The sequence below is a fragment of the Vulpes vulpes genome, chromosome 5 (assembly GCF_048418805.1).
Source record: "Vulpes vulpes isolate BD-2025 chromosome 5, VulVul3, whole genome shotgun sequence".
Taxonomy (NCBI): Eukaryota; Metazoa; Chordata; class Mammalia; order Carnivora; family Canidae; genus Vulpes; species Vulpes vulpes.
The window spans coordinates 44,442,194-44,464,069 of NC_132784.1; the positions used below are offsets into that span (position 1 = coordinate 44,442,194).

Sequence of the window (21,876 nt, forward strand, 5' to 3'; positions counted from 1 at the left end):
TACATCATGGAAGAAAGGGTGGCAAAAACAACAAAAAACAACAACAAAATCCTTGTCAAAGTCAAGTACATCATAAAAAGAATATAAAATAATGTAAATGGGCAAATTATGGGCCACTTTTTCCTGAAAGATTTAAGAGTCATAAATATCAAAGACATTCCACAAAGTATAGAAGTCCCTTTGTGGGTCAGTGCTATTCTGCAACCTAAGGAAAGATTCTCAATAAATATTCTGCTTTTTCTAATATATATGAGCTTCGACTATACAGCAAACACCATATTAATGATGGTATACTGAATATAAAAATAAAACAGTCATGGGGTGCCTGGGTGGCAAAGTATGGTTGAGTGTCCGACTCGGTTTTGGCTCAGGTTGTGATCTTGGGGTTATGGGAGCGAGGCCTGCATTGGGCTCCATGCTCAGTGCAGTTTGGTTGAGACTCTCTCTCCCTCTCCCTCTGCCCCTACCCTTGTACTCTAAAATAAATGAATAAATCTTCAAAAAATTAGGAAAATCACTGGTAAGTTTGGAAAATATAGAAAAATTACTTATGATTTTATCACCTAAAGAAAAATCTGTTACATTTCTTACAGTTTTTATCCAATCTACATTTTTATAGTCTCATAATTTCATATATTTTTTATTATACATGAACATTTCTTTGTTATTAAAAAAAAACCTCTTCTTACTCATTATTGACCATCACCACACTTTATTCTACGGGCACATCTTAATTTTCCTGTTCACCTCTATAATGTTAAACATTGGGTTTTCATTTTTTCATTATTATAAATGTCAACATGATTAATTTACATTTTAATGTAATTTTTATGTTAACATTTCAACATTTCACATTGTACGTTTAAAATACTGCCAATAAATTCAATACTAAGTCAAAGGCTATGAGCACCTTTAAGGCTCTTGATACACTGTACACGGAAATAATTTTTTAGCTGAAAACTGATTATCCTAACGATAACTTCATTTAACACTTGCAATATAGATTTCTCTTATCTCACAACCCCTTCTAAAGAAAAAACTATCACTTCAAATAGACACAGTATAACAAAATAAATTTGATGAATTAAGAAGACACTGAATACTCTAAATGACAGTATTTCAAATAGAGAAATTATTATTAATACCACTGTTTCAAGAAAGGAAGGGGTGGTCAGCTTTGTTAGATACAGTTAATATTGGAGTAAGAGCAGGGCAGCAGGTGATTTGGTTTGTGGAAGTTCTTGTTAACCTTACTGAGAAATTTCAACATAACGAGAACTGAGCCCTTTCTAAAGTGCTTGTTTGAAAATCCAACAGGTGGCGATGAAGGGAAAGGCAGCAAAATGAGTACAGCTCTTTGGGAGAGTGTTAACTCTAAAGAAGAAAAATGAAAATTGAGGTAGGGCCAATAGAGGATTTTCTTCAGCTAGGAAATAGTAGATTTGAGTGCTGAGGAATGATGATGACGTAGAAAGAGGTCAAAGCTGCCACAGAAAGCTGGAATAACTGCAGGGGTTACAAATCCTTATGAAAGTCAGAAAAAATGGAACCTAGGGTACAAGTGGAGGAGTTGGCTACTCCTGTTTTCCCTGGGATTTTCCTGCTTTTAGCACTGAAGGTCTTGCATCCCAGCAAAGTTCTCAGTTCCACAAAAACTGTCTCTGGGCTCTTTAGTTGGTTGGTCCCATGGCAGCCAGCTTCTTCATTTTCTTGCATCTTCTCCAGTCATCTCCTCAAGGTTTCTCTGGCCACCCAGAATTAGACCCCTCTCTCATTTTCCTTGATTTAAATACTCATACACTCTGTATTTAAAAATAGAGTAGGGATCCCTGGGTGGTGCAACGGTTTGACGCCTGCCTTTGGCCCAGGGCGCGATCCCGGAGACCCGGGATCAAATCCCACATAGGGCTCCCGGTGCATGGAGCCTGCTTCTCCCTCTGCCTGTGTCTCTGCCTCTCTCTCTCTCTCTCTCTATCTCTCTGTGACTATCGTAAATAAATAAAAATTTAAAAAAATTTAAAAAAATAAAAATAGAGTATCCAGCAGCCCATTTTTTCAGTGCTAACAAGGAGCTCTGTGATAATTCTTTCAGATCCAAAAAACTATCTACTGTGCTTTTAATTTTTTTAAATATGCATATTAAATTAAAATTATCCCTAGCTATTTTCTTGAGTACAAGGACTCTCCATCATAATATATGGCACTTATTTAAACAAGTGCTAATTATTTTAAGAGTCTTACTAAATTTTTTTGTGAAGACTTCTAAAGATTGGTACCTATTTTTAAATTTTTCAGTCAACTTTATTAGTGTATTTTAGATATAAAAAAGGACACATTTTAAGTTTTACAAGTTTTGACAAATATATATTCACATAACTATCAAAATCTAGATCTAGAATATTTTCTCTAAGAATTCCCCCATGTCCTTCTGAAGGTAATCCTTGCCCCACAGTCCCAATCATAAGCCATTGCTGCTCTGTCTTCTGTGATTGAATATTAATGTTGATTGTTCTAGAACATCACTGAAATGGACTCATGCAGCATGCAGTCTGTTCTATTTTCATTCAGCATAATTTTTGACTTATGGAGGTGATTTGTTTGTTCCTTTTTAATGTTAAGTATTCCATTGTATGGCTATACTACAAAGCGTTTATTAAATTCTTGAATTTGTGAATTGTTTCCAGTTTGGGGCTATTATAAAGCTTTTTAAACAGTAAATGTGCAAGACTTTATATATATATTTTTTTTTTTCATTTCTCTTGAATATACAGAATTAGAATTGCTGGGTTAGGGGTGTCTGGGTGGCTCAGTAGGTTAAGCATCTGCCTTTGGCTCAGGTCATCTCAGGGTCCTAGGATGGAGTCCTGCATCAGGCTCCCTGCTCAGCATGGAGTCTTCTTGTTCCTCTCCCTCTGCCCCTCTGCCTGCCTGTGCTACCTCCTCTCTCAAATAAATAAAATCTTTAAAAAAAAAAGTTGCAGGGTTAAATGGAAAGATGTTTAAATTTATATAAAGTATTGCTAAACTTTCTCCAAACTGTTTTACCTACCTGTTATACAGTTTCACATACTGTCCTTTCAGCAAGTGTTTTAAAACTTTATTGACAACCTATCATTTCACTATAAATGCCATTTAAGAATTTATCTTAACTTTTTATAGTAAGTGTAATGTGCTTTATATTCTTTATATTGTGTATAATATTTCTCCACAGTGAGAATATTCAATTATAGCACTAGCTACTATTGATTACTTGCTCAGCATCAGATCCTGGGCTTGAGTACTTAATGTCTTTTCCTCTATTCCTCAGAATCTGCTTTGTCAATGAAGTAGTAGAACCCTCATTTTTACAGCAGGGAATGGAGTCTAATGGGACCTAAGTGATGCTCCAAACATCATATAACTAGAAGAGGAAGAATGAGATTTGAAACCTGGGTCACACTGGAGACCCTAAGCCTTTTCTAACACTTGTTCAGATGACCAGTGTGTCCAGACTTGATCTTGGTACTTTTCTTGGAGGGGTGGGATGGCATAATGGTAAAGAGTACATACCAATGCATTGCTCTGCAGGGATTCTAATCCTGCCTTCTCTACTTACTAGTTGTGTAACTTAAGGCAAGTTACTTAATTTCTTTGTGCTTCAGTTTGTCAATTAAATGAGGATAACAATAGTATCTACTTGCTAGGGTGTTATTAGAATTGAGTTGATGTGTGTAAAATATGCAGAAGAATCCCTACCACAGTCAGTACTCATTAAGTAATATATTATTGTTGCTAATGTACATGAAGTTGGATTTATCATGTAAGAAAAATTCATTTTCCATCCTTGAGTCTAAAATCAAATACATGTAAATCTCTTACAGAACCAACTCCCAAACTTTGTTTTATACCAAAGCATCAACTTTAGTGTCACTGGTTTACCGCTACTTTATCTATGTGTTTTGTTTTTTTTTTTAATTCTGGTAAGGACACTTAACATGGGAGATCTACCCTTTTACATTTTTAAGTGTGCAATACAGTACTGCTAAGTATAGGCACAATGTTATTCAGATGTCTAGAACTTATCTTGTGTAACTGATATTTTATAGCTGTTGAACAATAATTCCCATTTCTCCTCTACCACCATCCCCAAGTCCCTGGTGACCATCATTCTAGTCTCTGCCTCCATGTGTCTGACTCTCTTAGAAATTTCCTGTAAAGGGATCCCTGGGTGGTGCAGCGGTTTGGCGCCTGCCTTTGGCCCAGGGCACGATCCTGGAGACCCGGGATCGAATCCCACATCGGGCTCCCAGTGCATGGAGCCTGCTTCTCTCTCTGCCTGTGTCTCTGCCTCTCTCTCTCTCTCTCTCTCTGGCTATCATAAATAAATAAAAATAAAATAAATTAAAAAAAAAAAGAAAGAAATTTCCTGTAAGAATCATACAGTATTTGTCTTTCTCTGACTAGCTTTATTTCAGCTAGCAAAATGTCCTCCAGGCCAGAAATGTCTGATAGCTCCAATTGTTCTGTATATTTGCCAACAATATTTGGTATTAATAAGCTGTTTAGTTTTGCCTTTTCTATATGTGGGAGTGTACTTGTAACCTATTGTGGTTTTAATTTACAGTTCCCTGATGACTAAAGATGTTGAGTGATTTCTCATGTATTTAAGGGACTTTTTAAAAAATACTCACCCTATCCCCCTTTTCTAGGTGTTTTTCAAAAAGCAGTACCTTCCAATTTTGGTTAAGTTCAGTTAATTTTTCTTTTGGTTATCTATTTGTATCCTACATAAGAAATATTTGTAAATGACAGCACTTTATTTTTTTTAAAGATTTTATTTATTTATTCATGAGAGACACAGAAAGAGAAGCAGAGACATAGGCAGAGGGAGATGTAGGCTTCCCACAGGGAGCCTGATACGGGACTCAATCCTAGGACCCGGGGATCATGACCTGAGCCAAAGGCAGATGCTCAACCACTGAGCCACCCAGGTGCCCTAACAGCACTTTCTTTAATACAGATTTTTTAATACGTGTTATTTAAAAATAATTTCAAAATGATTAAAAAATTGCAAGAATGGTACAAAAACCCATATACCCTGTAGCCACATGCATCTATATTAATATTTCCTTTTGCTTTGTCATGTTTTCTCTTGCCTCTACTGTCCATGCTTTGTCTATCTTACCCACATGAAAGTATACACACATATATGTTTGTCCATGTATGTAAAATCAAATATTGTTTTGGAACCATTTGAGGATAAATTACATATAACATGACCCTTAAACCCTAAATTCTTCAGTGTTTATTTCCTGAGAACAGTGATACTGTCTTATATACCAACAGCAATTGTCAACTTCAGTAAATTCAACCTCAGTATTTTATCTCATCTACCATCTGTACTCCACATTTTCTGAAGTGCCTCAATAATGTTCTTTATAGCATTTTTATAGCTCTACTGAAGTACAACTGGTCTATAACAGGCTGTATGGATATAAAATGTACAACACAGTCAAGATAATGAATATACCCAGAATTCTCAAAACATTCCTCATGCTTATGTAATTCACCCCTACGTATTTTATATTTTTTGATATTATTGTAAATGGTATTTTGTATTTCAATTTCTTCTTGTAGGTTCTTAAAACACTACTTTTTACACACTCACCTTGTATCGTACAACACCGACAAACTATTATAGTAGCTTTTATACAGATCTTTTTGATTTTCCATAGAGATAATTATATCACCTATGAATAAACGACTTCTTCCTTGTCAATATGAAGGTCTTTTATCCTTGTCTCATGTTTACTGTACTAATAGGACCTCTAGTATGATACTGAGCAGAAGTAGTAGTAACAGAAATCTTTGTCTTCAATTTTAGGGTGAAAATTGTCAGTTTTCCAGGATTTGGAGATTTCCTTTATTTATTTATTTTAAAGATTTATTTATTTGTGATATATATAGAGAGAGAGAAAGAGAGAGGCAGAGACACAGGAGGAAGGAGAAGCAGGATCCATGCCGGGAGCTTGACGTGGGACTCATCCCAGGACTCCAGGATCGCGCCCTGGGCCAAAGGCAGGCGCTAAACCGCTGGGCCACCCCAGGGATCCTCGGAGATTTCCTTTATTAAGTTAAAGAAGTTGGCTTTCACTTCTAGCATGCAGAGCTTAAAATCATGAATGGATGCTGGATGTTGTCAAATGCTTTTTGTTGGATCTACTGAGATGATTGTGAACATTTGTTTTTTCTCTTTCAGCTTCTTAATCTGAATGAATTACTGATTGAATTACAAATGTTAAACCCAACTTGCATTCCCATAATAAACCCCACTTGGTTATTGTTATCCTTTCTATGAACTGTTAGATTTCATTTACTAAAATATTATTTAGCATTTTAAAGCAATGTTTATGAAAAGATATGAGACTATATATATATATATATATATTTTTTAAACTTCATCCATTTATTCATGAGAGAAACATGCAGGGAGCCCAATGTGGGACTCAATCCCAGGTCTCCAGGATCACGCCCCAAACTGAAGGCGGCACTAAACCACGGAGCCACCCAGGCTGCCCTAATTTTGTTTTCTTGTAATGTCTGCATCTGCTTTTATCAGACAATGAGTTGGAAAGTGTTGCTACCTCTTTTGGGTTTTTTTTTTTTTGGAAGAATTTGTGTGGAATTTGTATTATTTCTTCCTTTACTGTGTAACAGATTCACTGGTGAAGCCACTGGCTTTTTCTCTGTGGGAAGATTTTTAACTATAAATTCCATTTCTTCATATATATATAGGAATATTCAGATTATTTACTAATTGTTGAGTGACCTTTGGTAGTTAATACGTTTTAGAAAATTTTATTTCATCCAAATTATTAGATTTATTGGTCTAAAATTATTCAAAATATTCTATTCAATTATTATTCTTTTTTCTATCCTCCATTCCAGGACACAGTCTATCAGGTATCATATTTATTCGTCCAAAGTGAGTCACTTTTCAAGTACTTAATTCCTTCCAGTTAGATCTTAAATGATTCAGCTAAAATACATATGGTATATTTGGATGTATAGAAGCTCACATTGATTTAAATATCTCCTCTTCATCATGAAAACATTCGTACTCTCTATCATGGTTATAAATAAGCACACATCTATGTCATTTCCCACTTTCACTTGCATTTATGAATAACTCCCTGGAATTAACGTTCTTATTTTCCCATTGCCATTACACAGCTTTTCTGAATAAAGTATCAAAGTCTATGTGTTTAAGGAACATATAAATTTTCCACTACCCAAAAGCTTACTGAAGTAGTCAAACAAAAATTTTGAGAACTTTGACCTTCCCAGAGCTCTAACAGCTAAAGTAAAAGTTGCACTCTGTTATATGAGAACAGAAGTCTCCCAGTCAAGTCACTCCCTGTGTTTCCTTATCCATTAAAAAAAAGACACCATCAGCCTTATTCCATGGCAGGAGTCTAGTGAGAAGTAATTAAGACATGGCACCATACAAATGTAAAGTACTAGGAATACTCTAAACTAAATTGTAAAGCATGGGACTTTTATTTTTTAAATCAAACTCTAAATAGCTAAATTTATATTATTTTTTAAAAAAGGGATTTAAAAAAGGTATAAGTATCTTCCTGTTCCAGTCAAATCAATTTTATAATTTCTTAATTAAATTTTTTTTTAATTTTTATTTATTTATGATAGTCACAGAGAGAGAGAGAGAGAGAGAGATGCAGAGACATAGGCAGAGGGAGAAGCAGGCTCCATGCACCGGGAGCCCGACGTGGGATTCGATCCCGGGTCTCCAGGATCGCGCCCTGGGCCAAAGGCAGGCGCCAACCCGCTGCGCCACCCAGGGATCCCTATAATTTCTTAATTAAGACTTGGAGTATTCATTGCCACCAAATATTAATGATATAAACACTGTATGTTTAATATTTCTCAGTGTCCAGTTGGGTTCTATTTATTCTTTCTTTCCGCCCACCTTTTTTTTTTTTAAGAGAGAGAGTAAGTGGAGAGGTAGGGCAGTGAGGGAAAGAGAATTCTAAGCAGGCCCCACAACTGGTACAGAGCCCTACCTGGACTGGATCCCACAAGCCTGAAATCATGACCTGAGCTGAAATCAAGAGTTGGTTGCTCAACCGACTGAGCCACCCAGGCACATCTGGGCTCATTTTCAAAAGGGCTTGTGTTTCTTAGTTCTCTACTTTCACACCACCAAATGAGTTCATTATGTCCTTATCTGGACCACTTCAGCAACACACAAATGGGGTTCCCTACTAAACTACATGATATAAATTTTTCCCCTCCTCAAAGTAATGATCTTATATATTGCACTCTATTAATCATACTAAATTTCAGTGGCCATTATACTTTATTCTAATTGGTCTTTAGTAGTTGTATACACCGGCCTTAACCCCAAAATTCATGTACTTTCTTTTTTTTTTTCCCCAAAGATTTTATTTGAGAGAGGGTGTGTATGTAAGAGAGATCATGAGCAGGGAGGAGGGGTAGAGGGAGACATAGACTCCCCACTGAGCAGGGAGTCTGATTCAGGACTAGATCCCAGGACTTCTGGGATCATGACCTGAGCTGAAGGTAGACACTTAACCAACTGAGCCACCCAGGTGCCCCTCATGTACTTTCTAACCCATTTTCTTAAATGATCCTTAATTTTAAAGAATTTATTTCAATATAAGAAAGATAAGGTCAAATGAGAGTATCTAAAAGAATTCCAGGAAGGAAAATCAAATGAAGATATAGTTGATACTTTTTCTCTAAAATCATGTTAGAGATAATTACTTCATCAGGTAGTAACTTGACATTCTTATCTTCACCAAAATGCAATGAGATATTAATGAGCTTGGAATTTCACATCTCTTTTCCACAGAATTCCAACTAATAAATGTAGAAGGAATAAGGAAAATATAAAATTACACCTAAACACCTCAATAACTTATTGCCATCAGGACACATTGATAAATGCTTAACTCAGTAAGTGAATATTTGAGGCAAAACAGGGTATTTGCAGTCTCAAAGAAATATCACCCAAACATGTATTAATTACAAAGGGAAAAACATTAACTTACAATGGAGAAACCCTTCAGATACCACCTTACCAAATGGTCAAAGTTAACATAACCAGTAATAAGACACATTAACATCATGTAACCCTAATATGGTGCACTAAGAAAGGCACAACACAGTATTTTTGGCAAAAGAATACGTGGCAATCTTGCCAAAAATGCTAACCTCGATGTATTTATGGGAGTATATCAGACAGACTCAAACTGAAAAAAGGTCTGCAAAAGACCAGTATTCTTCAAAAGTATCATGGTCGTGAAAGAGAAAGAGAGGCTGAAGAATGGAGAACTGTCATGGAATGGAGGCTGAAGAGACATAAATGGACTGGATCCTGGGTCAGAAAATAGAAAATAGTGGAAAAATTGAATTTCATCTAAGAACTACAGATTAGTTGATAGTTTTGTACAAATGTTAATGTTTTGGTTTTGATAATTATACTGTAGTCATATAAAATGTTTACATTAGGTACAATGTAAAGAGTATACTATAACTCTGTACTATTTAACTTTTCTATGGATCTAAAAATATTTCAAACTAAAAAGAAAAAAATTAATTTGGAGCCTAAGTCTGTGCTCAAAAGATAACATTAACTAGAGACATGGTCATAATCACCACAAATTTTATGGATAGCTCTGATTTCATGTAACCTGTGTTCTTGTAAATAAAGGTTATTTACTAAGCTCATAGGCTTTAAGTGTTCACATCAGTGTAAACCATCCTAAAGAGCCTATTATTTAAAGATGGTGTATTGCAGTTCTTTTAGGTTCTGTTTATCTGTCATGTGAAGAGTAAATATTGCCAGTCAAAACTGTAAGGAAGTTGCTGAGACTTGTACAAAAATCCTATATCCTTTCTTAGCTAGAAAATTCCAAGTTTTCACAGTCTTATGGTCTGAGGCCTGCTTAGCCAAACTGGCTATCAGCAAATCATCAACATACTGTAAGAGGATCCCATCTCAGAAGATTATCAGGGAAACGATTAAGCCATGTTACTAACACTAGTTCATTTACTCCTTTATACTTATTATTTTGGGGTATATATTTTTCTCATCATGATGTAGGTCATTTTCAAGCAAAAATTATATGTGACTTTACAAATGCCATACAAGAACTAATTTTCAAATTTCCTCATGGCCAGTAGACCAACAGAGGTTGTTGTTTATTTAGATGATTCATGCCCAGCTATACACCGGAGAAGAATTCAATTTTTTGTCTTCATATCTAATGTCCTTTATTTGTTCTAGGATACCACAGTAGTTACTTATCATGTCTCCTTAGGCTTTTCTTGGCTATGACAATTTCTCAGTATTTGCTTGTTTTGATGGTCTCGTAAGTTCTGAAAAGTACCAGTCCGGTATACTGCAGGAGGCTCCTCTATTAGACTTTGTCTGATGTTTTTCTCATGATTAGAATGGGTTTAGGAAGAGGACAGGAAGAGAGAGGAAATCTACACGTGTAAAGTGCCATTTTTTTAATCACATCTTATCAAGAGTGTATACACCATCAACATAACATAGCTTATCACAATCGATATTAAACTGGATCACCTGGCCAAGGCAGTGTTTGTTTGGTTTCTCCATTATTAATTTAATTATCCCCCCCCCCCCCCCTTTTCATATTGTACTCTTTGGAAGAAAGCCACTGTGTACAACCAATACCTAAGGAGTGAGGAGTTATACTGAGCTATACTCTGTCTACTGAAAGCATGAAGTACCTATGTAGATTATTTGAAATTCTTCTAGAGAGAGGATATACATTTTAAACTCAATTATGTGATTAAAAGCTGTCATTCTACAAGATTTGATTAACATTATTATCACCAATATTTGCACTCATGCCTTCTCTATCCTACTGAGGAATTAATTTTTACCAGTATACATGCAAAGCCATTATTCCTTTTATGAGCCTTTCCAGCCAGCACCATCAAAAAATGATAAATTATTTTAAAGATTTAAACATATATTCTATTATATAACTATACTATAATTTATTTGAAAATTATCCTGATAGCTTCTTAAAAAAAAAAAAAGGAATAGGATAGGATAGAGAATACATTACAATAAAGTACTTCAGAAGTAGGAAAATTATTTTTAAAAAGTATTTTAATTTTTCCCTATGTGTGAACATGCATACATGTGCATTATATGAACATAGTACATTGTAGTGAAAAAATGTATTTCTAACCATTTTATGTACAAATAAGTTTGAAAATCATCTCTATTAAGTGGATTTGCTGCAATAAAACTGTATTCTCAACTTTACAAGACAGTAGTAAAATATCAGTAACAATTTAGATGCACACCAGCAGTATATGAGAATTCCTATTTCCTCTAACTCCCACGATTGACTGGTATTATCATATTTACCTTATGCCAATCTAAACAAGATGAAATGGCATCCTGTTGTTTATCTATTTGTCTGATTACTAGTGAGGGTGAACATCTTTTCATGTTTTTATTGGCCAATTGGGTTTCCTATCCTTTCAACTATGTGTCCGTAACCTTTGATCAAATAGGATTATGCTTGTTGGGCTTTTTTCTTTGACTTATACATTACATGCATGTGTATCTGTGTGTCTCCCTACCTATATATAATTAGAAAGATATAATTATTTGCATCATACATACAAAAAATATAAATTTGTTTAGAGTTCTATTTGTTAAATAGAAGCTTTGTAACTTTATTTATTGATTGATTTTTTGTAACTTTAATACAGTATAATTTACCAAATTTATCCTTTCTGGACTGAATTTTGTGTGTGCGTGTTTTCCATAAGAAAACTTTCCTTCTTTCTGTGTCACATAAAAATAGTTTTAAATTAATACTAAATTCTAAGTTTTGGATTTTTGTTTTCCACCAGTCGTTATCTAGAACTTATTTGTACACGGTGTGACAGAGGTCTAGTTTGAAGCTTTTAACCAACTGGCAGAAGCACTAGGATAGCTATCACTTAGGAATGCATTAAGATAAATTCCGTATCAGACACAAATATAGGTAAAAAACTTTAAATTCAATTGTCTTTTGCTATTTGTATCATAATATTTGGAAACAGTATCTAACAATAGGAACAGATACAGTTTTGGTTTGGTGAAATACTATACTGAAAATGAGGTAAGCCACACCTATGCCAAAGATACATCTTACAAATAAAGGATTAATAAAGAACATTTTTAAAGGCACTGGCCACCTCTTCTCCTCAACACAACCAAAATTTTGAAAATAATGAATATGATCTCTTTTTCCCTGATCATCTAAATCTCAAACAACCTGAGGCTTTGTTTTCCATTATATCAGAGAAAAAGCTTTCATTAATGTAATGTAGCCAATATTGCAAAATCTAATCTTTCAGTCTTTTATCATTCATTCAATTTGTCTTTGTTTACCATATCTTCTTTCTTAAATAGCTGTCATTTCTTGGCTTTTGTGAACATTGCTCTGGTTTTCCTTCTAACTTCCTATCTAACATAGAAAGGTCTCTATGTGGTCACTGAATTTTGAGTTACTTAAAACTCAGTCCCAGGGCTTCTTTCATTCTTACTCTTATACTTTTTGTCTAAAATTTTTTTTTAAGATTTTATTTTTAAGTAATCTTGACACCCAACATGGGGCTCAAACTCACAACCCAGAGATCAACAGTTGCATGCCCCACCAAATGAGCCAGCCAGGTGCCCCTCCATCTAAGGCTTTTTGATCATATCCTTGGTGTCAGACAGTACCTATATACAAAAATCTTAACAAATAGCTCTAAATCCATATATATAATCCCAACCTTAATACATCCATTTGAGAGACAAACTATGTTTTTTATTTTTTAAGATTTTATTTATTTATTCATGAGAGACACACACAGAGAGAGAGAGAGAGAGAGAGAGAGAGAGAGAGGCAGAGACACAGGCAGAGGGAGAAGCAGGCTCCATGCAGGGAGCCTAACGTGGGACTCGATCCCGGGTCTCCAGAATCAGGCCCTGGGCTGAAGGCAGCGCTAAACCACTGAGCCACCCGGGCTGCCCACAAACTATGTTTAAAATCAAACTCATGATATCCTCCATGAACCCTGTCTAGGTAGTAAGCCTCCCAACTCCCTAATGTTTACAACCTTAGGAGATGGCACCACCTTCCACTCAAGTACACTAATCAGAAAACTGGCACTCATTCTGTATACCTCATTCTTCGGCTGTATAGCCACATACTACTTTTTGATTTTACTTTTTTTCAAATTGCAAATCTGAACATCTTACCCCTTGGGTAAAACCCTTTAGTGCCTCTCCCCCATCCTAATCAAAGCTAGAATCCTGGGATGCCTGGGTGACTGAATGTTTGACCATCTGCCTTTGGCTCAGGTTGTGATCCTGGGATCCTGGGATTGAGTCCCATATCAGGCTCCCTGTGGGGAGCCTGCTTCTCCCTCTACCTATGTTTCTGCCTCTCTCTCTCTGTATCTCTCATGAATAAATAAAATCTCAAAAAAAAAATACAAAACACTAGAATCCTTATCATGACACACAAGAGGATACATGGACTGGCCTCTGCCTCCCTTTCTAGCCTTGTCTCGTGGCACTCCCTCTTGCTTTATCGCATCTCACCCTATTGGTCTTTTTTATGTAAGTAGCCCATGCTTCCTACTGTTATTAAGACCTCTGCATAAATTGCACTTCCAACCCACCCTCTATCCTCTCTCACTCCATTGTCTCATGACATCTTGCATTTTCAAGCATCGCTTTCTCAGGGACTATGCAGTCCACACCAAAAACTTTATATACCTATGTTTTTACTATTTGGATTAATGTCTGTCTCTACCACTTAACTGTAATTCCATGACAGCAAGACAGGGCTTCTCCAGCACTCATCCGCAGTCCTAAAATGCTTAGTAAGGATTCAAATATGTGCTGAAGAAATTATTTTAGATTATCATTTCAAAGGTACATGTAATATGCACTACACCCACTAGAGGCTGCCTTGCTTCTCTCTTTCCACCAGAACACTTGAACTGTGAAGATTCAGGATATTTATATCAAAACAAAAACCGAACTTCTATGCTTAAGTCACTTACTATGCATAAAACTGCAGTGATTCCAAAATACTGCCCTGCTCAGCGGGGAGACTGCTTCTCCCTCTCCCTCTGCCCTTCCTCTCTGCTGGTGCACTCTCTCTCAAATAAATAAATTAAATTTTAAAAATAAAATGAATAAAGGGAATCACATTTATCCAGATTTATCTAAGAAGATAGACTTTGTCATGGTTGAATCATTTGGAAACCTCTCAAAATAATTAACTACCAAAAATGTTAAAAGATGCATATCCGTGTACCAATAAAAGTTACTCAGCTTATACCTGTAGAAATGTTTACATGCACTGAAAAACAATATAAAAATTAGATATTTAAAAAATTTTACATCAACCAAAACTTTGCATTTAAAATGTTAACTGTGGTTATTTTAAGACTATTAAAGTCAAAACTTAGTTTTTAAGCCCTAAAATATTTGAAGTGCTTAAAAGAAAAAGCAACCTTTAACATTTCATTGCTAAGATACAAACTTCAATGACTATCCTCATTATTCAATGAAACCTTAGCTGTAAAGACCTACATTAATGCAAATTTTGCTAAATAGAACACTTCCCAACCCTATTAATAATAAATTATTATTGGTAGAGATTAGCAATTATTAATATTCTAGTATGTGCTATTTCTTAAACACTTCTGTTGATAAGTAAACCCCTATGTACTTAGAAAAGTACTTACTGAGAAAACTGGCCAGTTGATTTGTTATGGGCTTGCAAGGTCATATAAACAAGTCCATGATTATAGGATATGAAGTAGAATCAGGAAACTACACATTTATATAGGAAGTCAATCATTTCAAGCACTTCTATGTCCAACTTCTTACAGCTCTCTGAGAAAACATATTTCAAATCCATTTTAACTTACATTTTAGAAATCAGACCCTAAATTAAAGATTTGACCCCTACTGACTTCATTGTTTTTTCCAGCTTTAGCTGCTTAACAGTTGATATTTGTTTTATTTAAAAAAAAAAAAAAACCTCTCAAATATTTTCAATATATACTAATATTGCACTATCCATAACTGACTATACTAACAACATTTATGGTGTATTAGGTACCAGGCATTGTGAAAAGCACATTTCTAATTCTGTGCACTTTTATTAATCCCCTTAACATATTAAATGTTAGGTGAGACTAAGAGAAGCTAAGTAACTTAAGGCGTTAAGAGCAAATAATCGGTAGAACTGGGATACAAACTCTAGGCTCTTCTACCAGGTAAGCACAATCTTCTTCAGGGACCCTAAGCGCAGGAGATTTCTAAAAATTCCATTACAGAGATGGAAATATTGTATATAAAGAATACATTTCCAATTGCTAATCCATGCCATTCACTAATCCCTCCCATTTCTACATTCCAGATATTGATTCCATTTTCAATCTCTCTGGCAATCTCAATTACAATAAGTATCAGCAATCCTTTTTGCTGATAAACGGTAACAGCATTGGCTATTTCGACACTACTTTCCTAAGTTTAGGGATTTTTTTCCCATGTTTTTCTTCAATATACACAGCACAGAAAAATACTTAGAATTCGAACATTAGGAGCTAATGTTCTATTATAAATATTTTGAATTCCTGGTACTAACAATGTCAAAAAGAAAAAACAACAACAACAAAACTCTGGAGCAAAAACAAAACAAAACAAAGAACCAAAAGCCTCACTCAAATGAAAATTTCAGTTTACTGAGCCTGGGTAAACTGAAATTAAAGCCTACACTTAACCGTTGGCATACTTTTACATGTAAACCAATAACCTGACCTGTGGTTATATAAGAATGCTCTATTTTTCTGCACAGCTAAAGGAGATACTTGACTACTTCAATGTAACATGTAATTCACCTGATAACAAATTTACTGCTATCTATTTATTTTGGGGCTCACGGGGAGCGACAGTGAAGGAAAGGAAATTTAAAACCTTGCAAAAGGGGCAATTTACATGTGAAGGAAATGGAAGGTCTTCTATAGCATTCCAGTACTGGAGACTAGAAACTAACATCCCCTCCACCACCTGGGACTGTAATCCAGGAATGACTTAAAAGATACGCGGGGGGGCTTCCAAACTTAGCACACTCCCTCCAAGTTCTAACATTTGATAAAGGACATTAAAACTGTGCAGAGCCACCCAGCTTTAAAATAATTATGTTCCGCGGTCGACACTTTAATTCAAGCCTAAATGGCCAAGTCAGAGAGAGACTGGAAGGCACAGTTGGGAGAAGACTGGCTTTGGACTTAAGAAAACCGACTTTAGAGTTGCCCCTGAACACTTGTCGGCGGAGCTGAGCTGACCAGGTCACTGAAGTGTGCTTTTCTCTCTCTACCGACGGGGCCGCATTTGGTATTCTGAAGGGTCCCTGTGGTGCAAACCGTGTTTTAAATCCTCAGTGCTCACTGAGCCACGGAGAGCTTGTTATAAGCGCACAGACCGTCAGGGGTCTAACCACAAAGCCAAGGAAATCCAAAACTGAGGGCGCCCGGGGGGCTCAGGGCGTGACCCCGGACATCCCGGGATCGAGTCCCGCGTCGGGCTCCTTGCGAGGAGCCTGCTTCTCCCTCTGCCTGTGTCTCTGCCTGTCTCTTGTGTCTCTCATGAATAAATAAAATCTTTAAAAAAAGAAAGAAAAGAAAAAGAGATCGCAAACTCAGGAGCTCCCCCGTGGGCTACTTCCTCCACCTCCCACCCCCCACCTGCCCGCCCGCCCTCACCGCCCCAACTGGGCGCCTAGAAGGCGGTCTTCCACAAGTCCACGCAGCCGGCGCTGTCGCCAGGCCTGCGGAGCGAGCCGGCACTCGGCTGGGAGGGGAGGAGAAAGGACGTCCCATTCTAGCTAGTGCCCGGGGCACCTGCTACACGTGCCGCCACTACGCCGCCAACCCGCCGCCAACCTCGAGGGAAAGTGCAGCGCGCCGAGCAAGCCGCGCGTCGGCCGGCGCGAGGCCACTTCTGGTGCCGCCGCAGCTGTCGGCGCTCCGGTCCCCGGGCTTTACCTGGGGCTTTTCCGAGCCACGCGTTATCTCGGGAATGAGGCCTCCTTAGCGGAAAGGCGGGACCCGGGTCTCCGGCACAGCTCCCCTCCTGAAAGGAGACCCCAGAGAACGTCCCTAAACCACCGTCATAACTGCCTCTCAGCCGCGGAACGCCCCCCGACACCCTACCTGCCCGGAGACGGCTCTCGCGATAATTCTGGGGCCAGTCCTCGGCGACTCCAGCCCCCCCCTCCTGTCCCGACCAATCAAACAGGAGCGGGGGCGGGGTTTTGCCTTTGAGACGGGAGCGGGGCTCAATCTGCGCGTCGAGAACGGGCGGGGCTGGGGCTGGGGCGGGGCTTGCGCGGGGAGAGGGGCCGGTCGCTCACCCTCTCTCGCGAGACTGGAGACCAGGAAGACGCCTGCAGAGCCCCGCTGCTGGTGCAGCAGAGGCTGAGGCAGCGGGGTGCCGCTGCGTCCGGACCTTCTGCCTCCGAGCCTACGCCGGGTCTCGGGGTGTGGAGGTGGGACGTGGGCAGGCCGCGCTTGTGGAGGTGCGCAGCGCCCGCTGAGGCTCAGAGGGGATCCAGGCTGCGGCCTGTCAGAGCCCGTCAGGGAGGCGCCCACAGTTCTGACAGGGTAAGATGGCGGCAATGGCGCCTGGAGGTGGTGGCAGTGGTGGCGGCGGTGTGAATCCGTTCCTCAGCGATTCGGACGAGGACGACGACGAGGTAGCGGCGACCGAGGAGCGGCGGGCAGGACTTCGGCTGGGCTCGGGGAGCGGCCTGGATCCTGGCTCTGCGGACTCGCTGTCGCCCCAGGATCCCGTGGCCTTAGGGAGCAGTGCGCGGCCGGGGCTCCCTGGGGAGGCGGCGGCGGCGGCGGCCCTGGGGGGCTGCGGGGAGACCCCTGGCCGCTTGTCCATTGATGCGATCGCGGCCCAGCTGCTGCGCGATCAGTACTTGCTGACCGCCCTGGAGCTGCACACGGAGCTGCTGGAGAGCGGCCGCGAACTGCCTCGGCTGCGCGACTACTTCTCCAATCCCGGCAACTTCGAGAGGCAGAGTGGGACCCCGCCGGGCATGGGGGCGCCGGGGATGCCTGGAGCTGCCGGCGGCGGGGGCGCCGGAGGCCGGGAACCCAGTACGACGTCCGGCGGGGGACAGCTCAGTAAGTGAGCGCAGCCTGCGGCTCCGGCGGGGCGGCTGGGAAGGTCGCGCGCGGGCGGGGAGTGTTGGAAACATCCTAGGGAGGGTTGGGGCGGGCGGGCGGGAGTCTGCGGTGGGAGCCGCGGGACCTGGCGGCGGCCGGCTGCGTGCCTCGGCCTCTGGCTGCACCGGCGCTGGCTCCTGGCTCCCCTGCCGGCGTCGCTATCTGAAGAACACATCCCGTTTCTCGTGCCCCGGCTGCTGCGGGGCTGCTGGAGACTCCCTGCAAACGGGCTTGTCGCTTTGATCGTTTCCCCTTTTCCTCCAATCTCCTGAATCCCCACGGCCGGGAAGTCGCGTTTCTTAAATCGCTTGCAGTTAGGGATTCCTCGACTCAAAGTCAGGAGGGAGGAGAAGAATCGGAAATGTTCTCTCGGGCCGGTCAGATGCCCGACCGTTCCTTTGTCTTTGGAAGGGCTTTGTCCCTCAGAAATGGGGTTTTCTGCCGCACAAAATGTGTTGCGTTTAAGGAAAGCCAGTTCAATTCCATGTCGGCGCCTTAATTGCAAGAAGTTTCCACGATTATAGGAAATCTAAGGAGCAGGGTGATCGAGTTCTGCCTGTGGTCCCACCTCCTCGCAGGCTTTTTTTTTTTTTTTAATCTGCGTAAGTTAGACATTTACTTTTTTTTTTACCATGTTACTGTTCTTTGCCGTATAGATGGCTTATCCTGTCTATCATATATTTATAAGCGTTTTCTTATGGCTTAAAAACTATCAAGGATGTATTTCAGGTTCCAAAGGTGTATCCCAGTATCCTCTTTTGGGAGGCATCTTAGATTTTCCCATACTAATAATGGTATGAGAAGTTTCAGTGTGTCAGAGGAGAACAACCGCAATTCACTAACAACACGTTAAGTGTACAATTTTTAAATTGTAGCCCCAGTGATTATTTTGCCTCTGTACTTCTGAATGGTGTCAGAGACTTCTATTGCCAAATCTAGATGTAGTGCAAGTGCAGAGTACATTTTCTATCCAGGTAAATCCTGGGCAGATTTCCCTCTTTGATAGAGAATTTTCTCAGTAGGTATAACTTTCTTACTCATAATGTAGGGTAATCTTCTCAGGAACAGATTTTCTCATTGCTGGCTAGCCTGTCACTTTTACAAATGCTTGCCACACTCCCCATGTTTAATTAGTTGCTTCTTTCTTTTTTTCTTAGTCGCTTATTTTGCTACTTTCATATGTGAACTATAGTCTTTGTTTTGTTGACAGTATCATTTTTCTCCATTAGATAGTCACTTCTTTTTTGTGTGTGAGATAGTCACTTCTTGAGGGACATCTTCATATTCCTCACACTTTGTACAATCTCTGGCCTATTGTTGAGCACAACTTAATTGCATCTGATACGTTTTTCTAATGTGTTAATATAATGAAATAGGTTATTCTGTACTTCATGACTTTATTCTATTTGAAAGAATTTCTTAGCCTACCTTATTACAGTTTGGTATCACTGTTCATAATGAAAATTTCTCATTAAAACTTTTGTATATAGTTATGGAGCACCTGGGTGAGTCAGTTGGTTGGACTCTTGGTTTAGGCTGGGGTGGTGATTGCAAGTCATGAGATCCAACCCTGCACTGGGCTCCCTACTAGGCAGGGGGATTGCTTGGGGTTCTCCCTCTCTCTCCCTCTCTTTCTCCTCCTCCTACCCTGCACCCATGTATGTTCTCTCTCTCTCTTTTTCTCTCTCTCTCTCTCTCTGTCTAAAATAAATAAATCTTATAAATAAATAAATCTTTAAAAAAAGAAAAAGATAATTATATTTATAATTTAGACTCTAAGTAGTATTTTCAAGTTAATACAAAGAAAATGAACAAAAGAGGAAAAAATAAGTTATCCATAATCTCATCAATGGTATGCCTAACCTGTTTTTTCCATACATGTATTTTAAAAAGCAAACATTGAGTTAAACTGTTTTATATAACTTTAGATTATTTGACATGCACTATGATTTTTACCATCAACTTTGATGTAAATGCATCAAGTGTACAGTTTGATGAGTTTTGAGAAACTAATCATAATCACTACTACAATTAAAATATAGAACATTTTTATTGTCCCCAGAATTCCTTCATTTTTCTTTGCATTATATCTGTAGTCCCACCTTTAGACCTCCACTGATCACTATACAACAGAATTTTGCAGCCTGGGGACTATTGAGATTTGGGGCCTGCTAATTTTTTGTTGCAGTACTGCCCTGTCCATTCTAGAATGTTTAACAGCATCTCTGACCTCTCTATCCACTAGACGTCTGTAGCAACCATTCCAACCCCATCTGTCAAGCTGTGACAACCAAAAATGTCTACAACATTGGGGAAGAGGAGACCAAAATTTCCCAGATTAAGAACCACTTCTGTATATAAGTTTTGCCTGTCCTAAAATTTCATGTAAATAGAATCATGGAGCATATATTCTTTTCTGTGTGACTTCTTTTTGCATGGACATGCATTTTCATTTCATTGGATAATGCCCAGAAATATAATTGCTGGGTCATATAGTTACTATATATTTAAGTTTATAAGAAACTGTCAAACTGTTTTCCAAGGTGGTTGTACCATTTAAAATTCCTATCGCCAGTGTATGAGAGTTCCACATCCCCTAAACACATGGTATTTTCAGGCTTTTTATTTAACTCATCCTATGAGAGATTGGAAGTATCTCATTGTGGTTTTAAATTTCATGTCCCTGAGGACTAGTGATGCTGAACTCCTCCTGAGCTTTTCTGATACTTTAGAGTATCATCTTTCATGAAATGTCTGTCTTTAACCACTTTTTAAAATTCTGTTTTATATATTCTGGACCCAAGGCCTTTATTAATAATCACTTTGGAAATATTTTTCCCCGTACGGTTTACTGTGTTATTTTCTAAATGTCTTCAAGTCTGGTTGATCAGTTTTTTTCTTTGATGATTTATGGTCTTTGTGTTCTATATAAGAAGTATTTGCAAATCTCAAGATTGCAGAAATTTTCTGTATTTTCTCCTAGAAGTCTTTATGGTTTTAGCTTTTACATTTAAGTCTTTAATGGCAAGACTTTATTTTAAAGTTATAAAAAGAAGAAATATTTCCTATTCTTTCTATAAATGTGCACATATAGCACAAACGAGTACAGTTTAAATATGTATCAAAATATCAGTGCCTGTAAATGTCTTAACCCAGTTAGAAAATAGATAAATATATAAATGTTCAAGTTTGTAAGACTGCTTCAGTACCATGTTTTGAAGATTTTGACTAAGCTCCTGATTGCACAAATTATATTCTAGGAATTCAGAGGATAAATGATTCTCTAGAATTAGACTACTGCCTGTTTTTTAGGTCCCCTATATTCAAGTCTAGCATGTTGATTGTTGCAAATTAGATTATGATTTTATAATAATAAGAGCATCCTGGGTGATTATAAACCATGTAAAGATGGATAGTATAGATTATCTAAAACATTATTTTTATTTCTTTTTGTATATATTTTGATGGATTTGTGTCTGGTCTGAAAATTCATAATACTTCAAAATAACAAATATATAGCTAAAAGTTGTTTTTTTCTTTCATTGATGTCTAAAAACAATTTAATTTTGC

The 21,876-nt window shown here is 38.5% G+C and overlaps 2 protein-coding genes across 20 annotated transcripts in view; one reads left to right on the top strand and one right to left on the bottom strand.

The window, feature by feature from the left end:
• Positions 1-17,313, bottom strand: part of PIGN (phosphatidylinositol glycan anchor biosynthesis class N) — a 104,634-nt gene extending 87,321 nt beyond the window's left edge. For 2 of the 8 annotated variants that reach the window (XM_072758032.1, XM_072758030.1), the window contains exon 1: positions 17,116-17,295. The gene's annotated coding sequence lies outside the window, so the exon portion shown is untranslated. Of the gene's footprint in view, positions 1-14,808; positions 14,960-16,519; positions 16,732-17,115 lie in introns of all 8 variants that reach the window. The other 6 variants (XM_072758028.1, XM_072758027.1, XM_072758029.1 and 3 more) reach the window with 6 other exon arrangements.
• Positions 17,314-17,499: 186 nt separating this feature from the next.
• The window catches only part of RELCH (RAB11 binding and LisH domain, coiled-coil and HEAT repeat containing), a 113,231-nt gene continuing 108,854 nt past the window's right edge, over positions 17,500-21,876 (top strand). For 9 of the 12 annotated variants that reach the window (XM_025997708.2, XM_072758034.1, XM_072758035.1 and 6 more), the window contains exon 1: positions 17,520-18,264. In XM_025997708.2, the coding sequence (XP_025853493.1) occupies positions 17,739-18,264 (526 nt within the window). In that variant the 5' untranslated portion in view covers positions 17,520-17,738. Of the gene's footprint in view, positions 18,265-21,876 lie in introns of all 12 variants that reach the window. The other 3 variants (XM_025997706.2, XM_025997709.2, XM_025997704.2) reach the window with 2 other exon arrangements.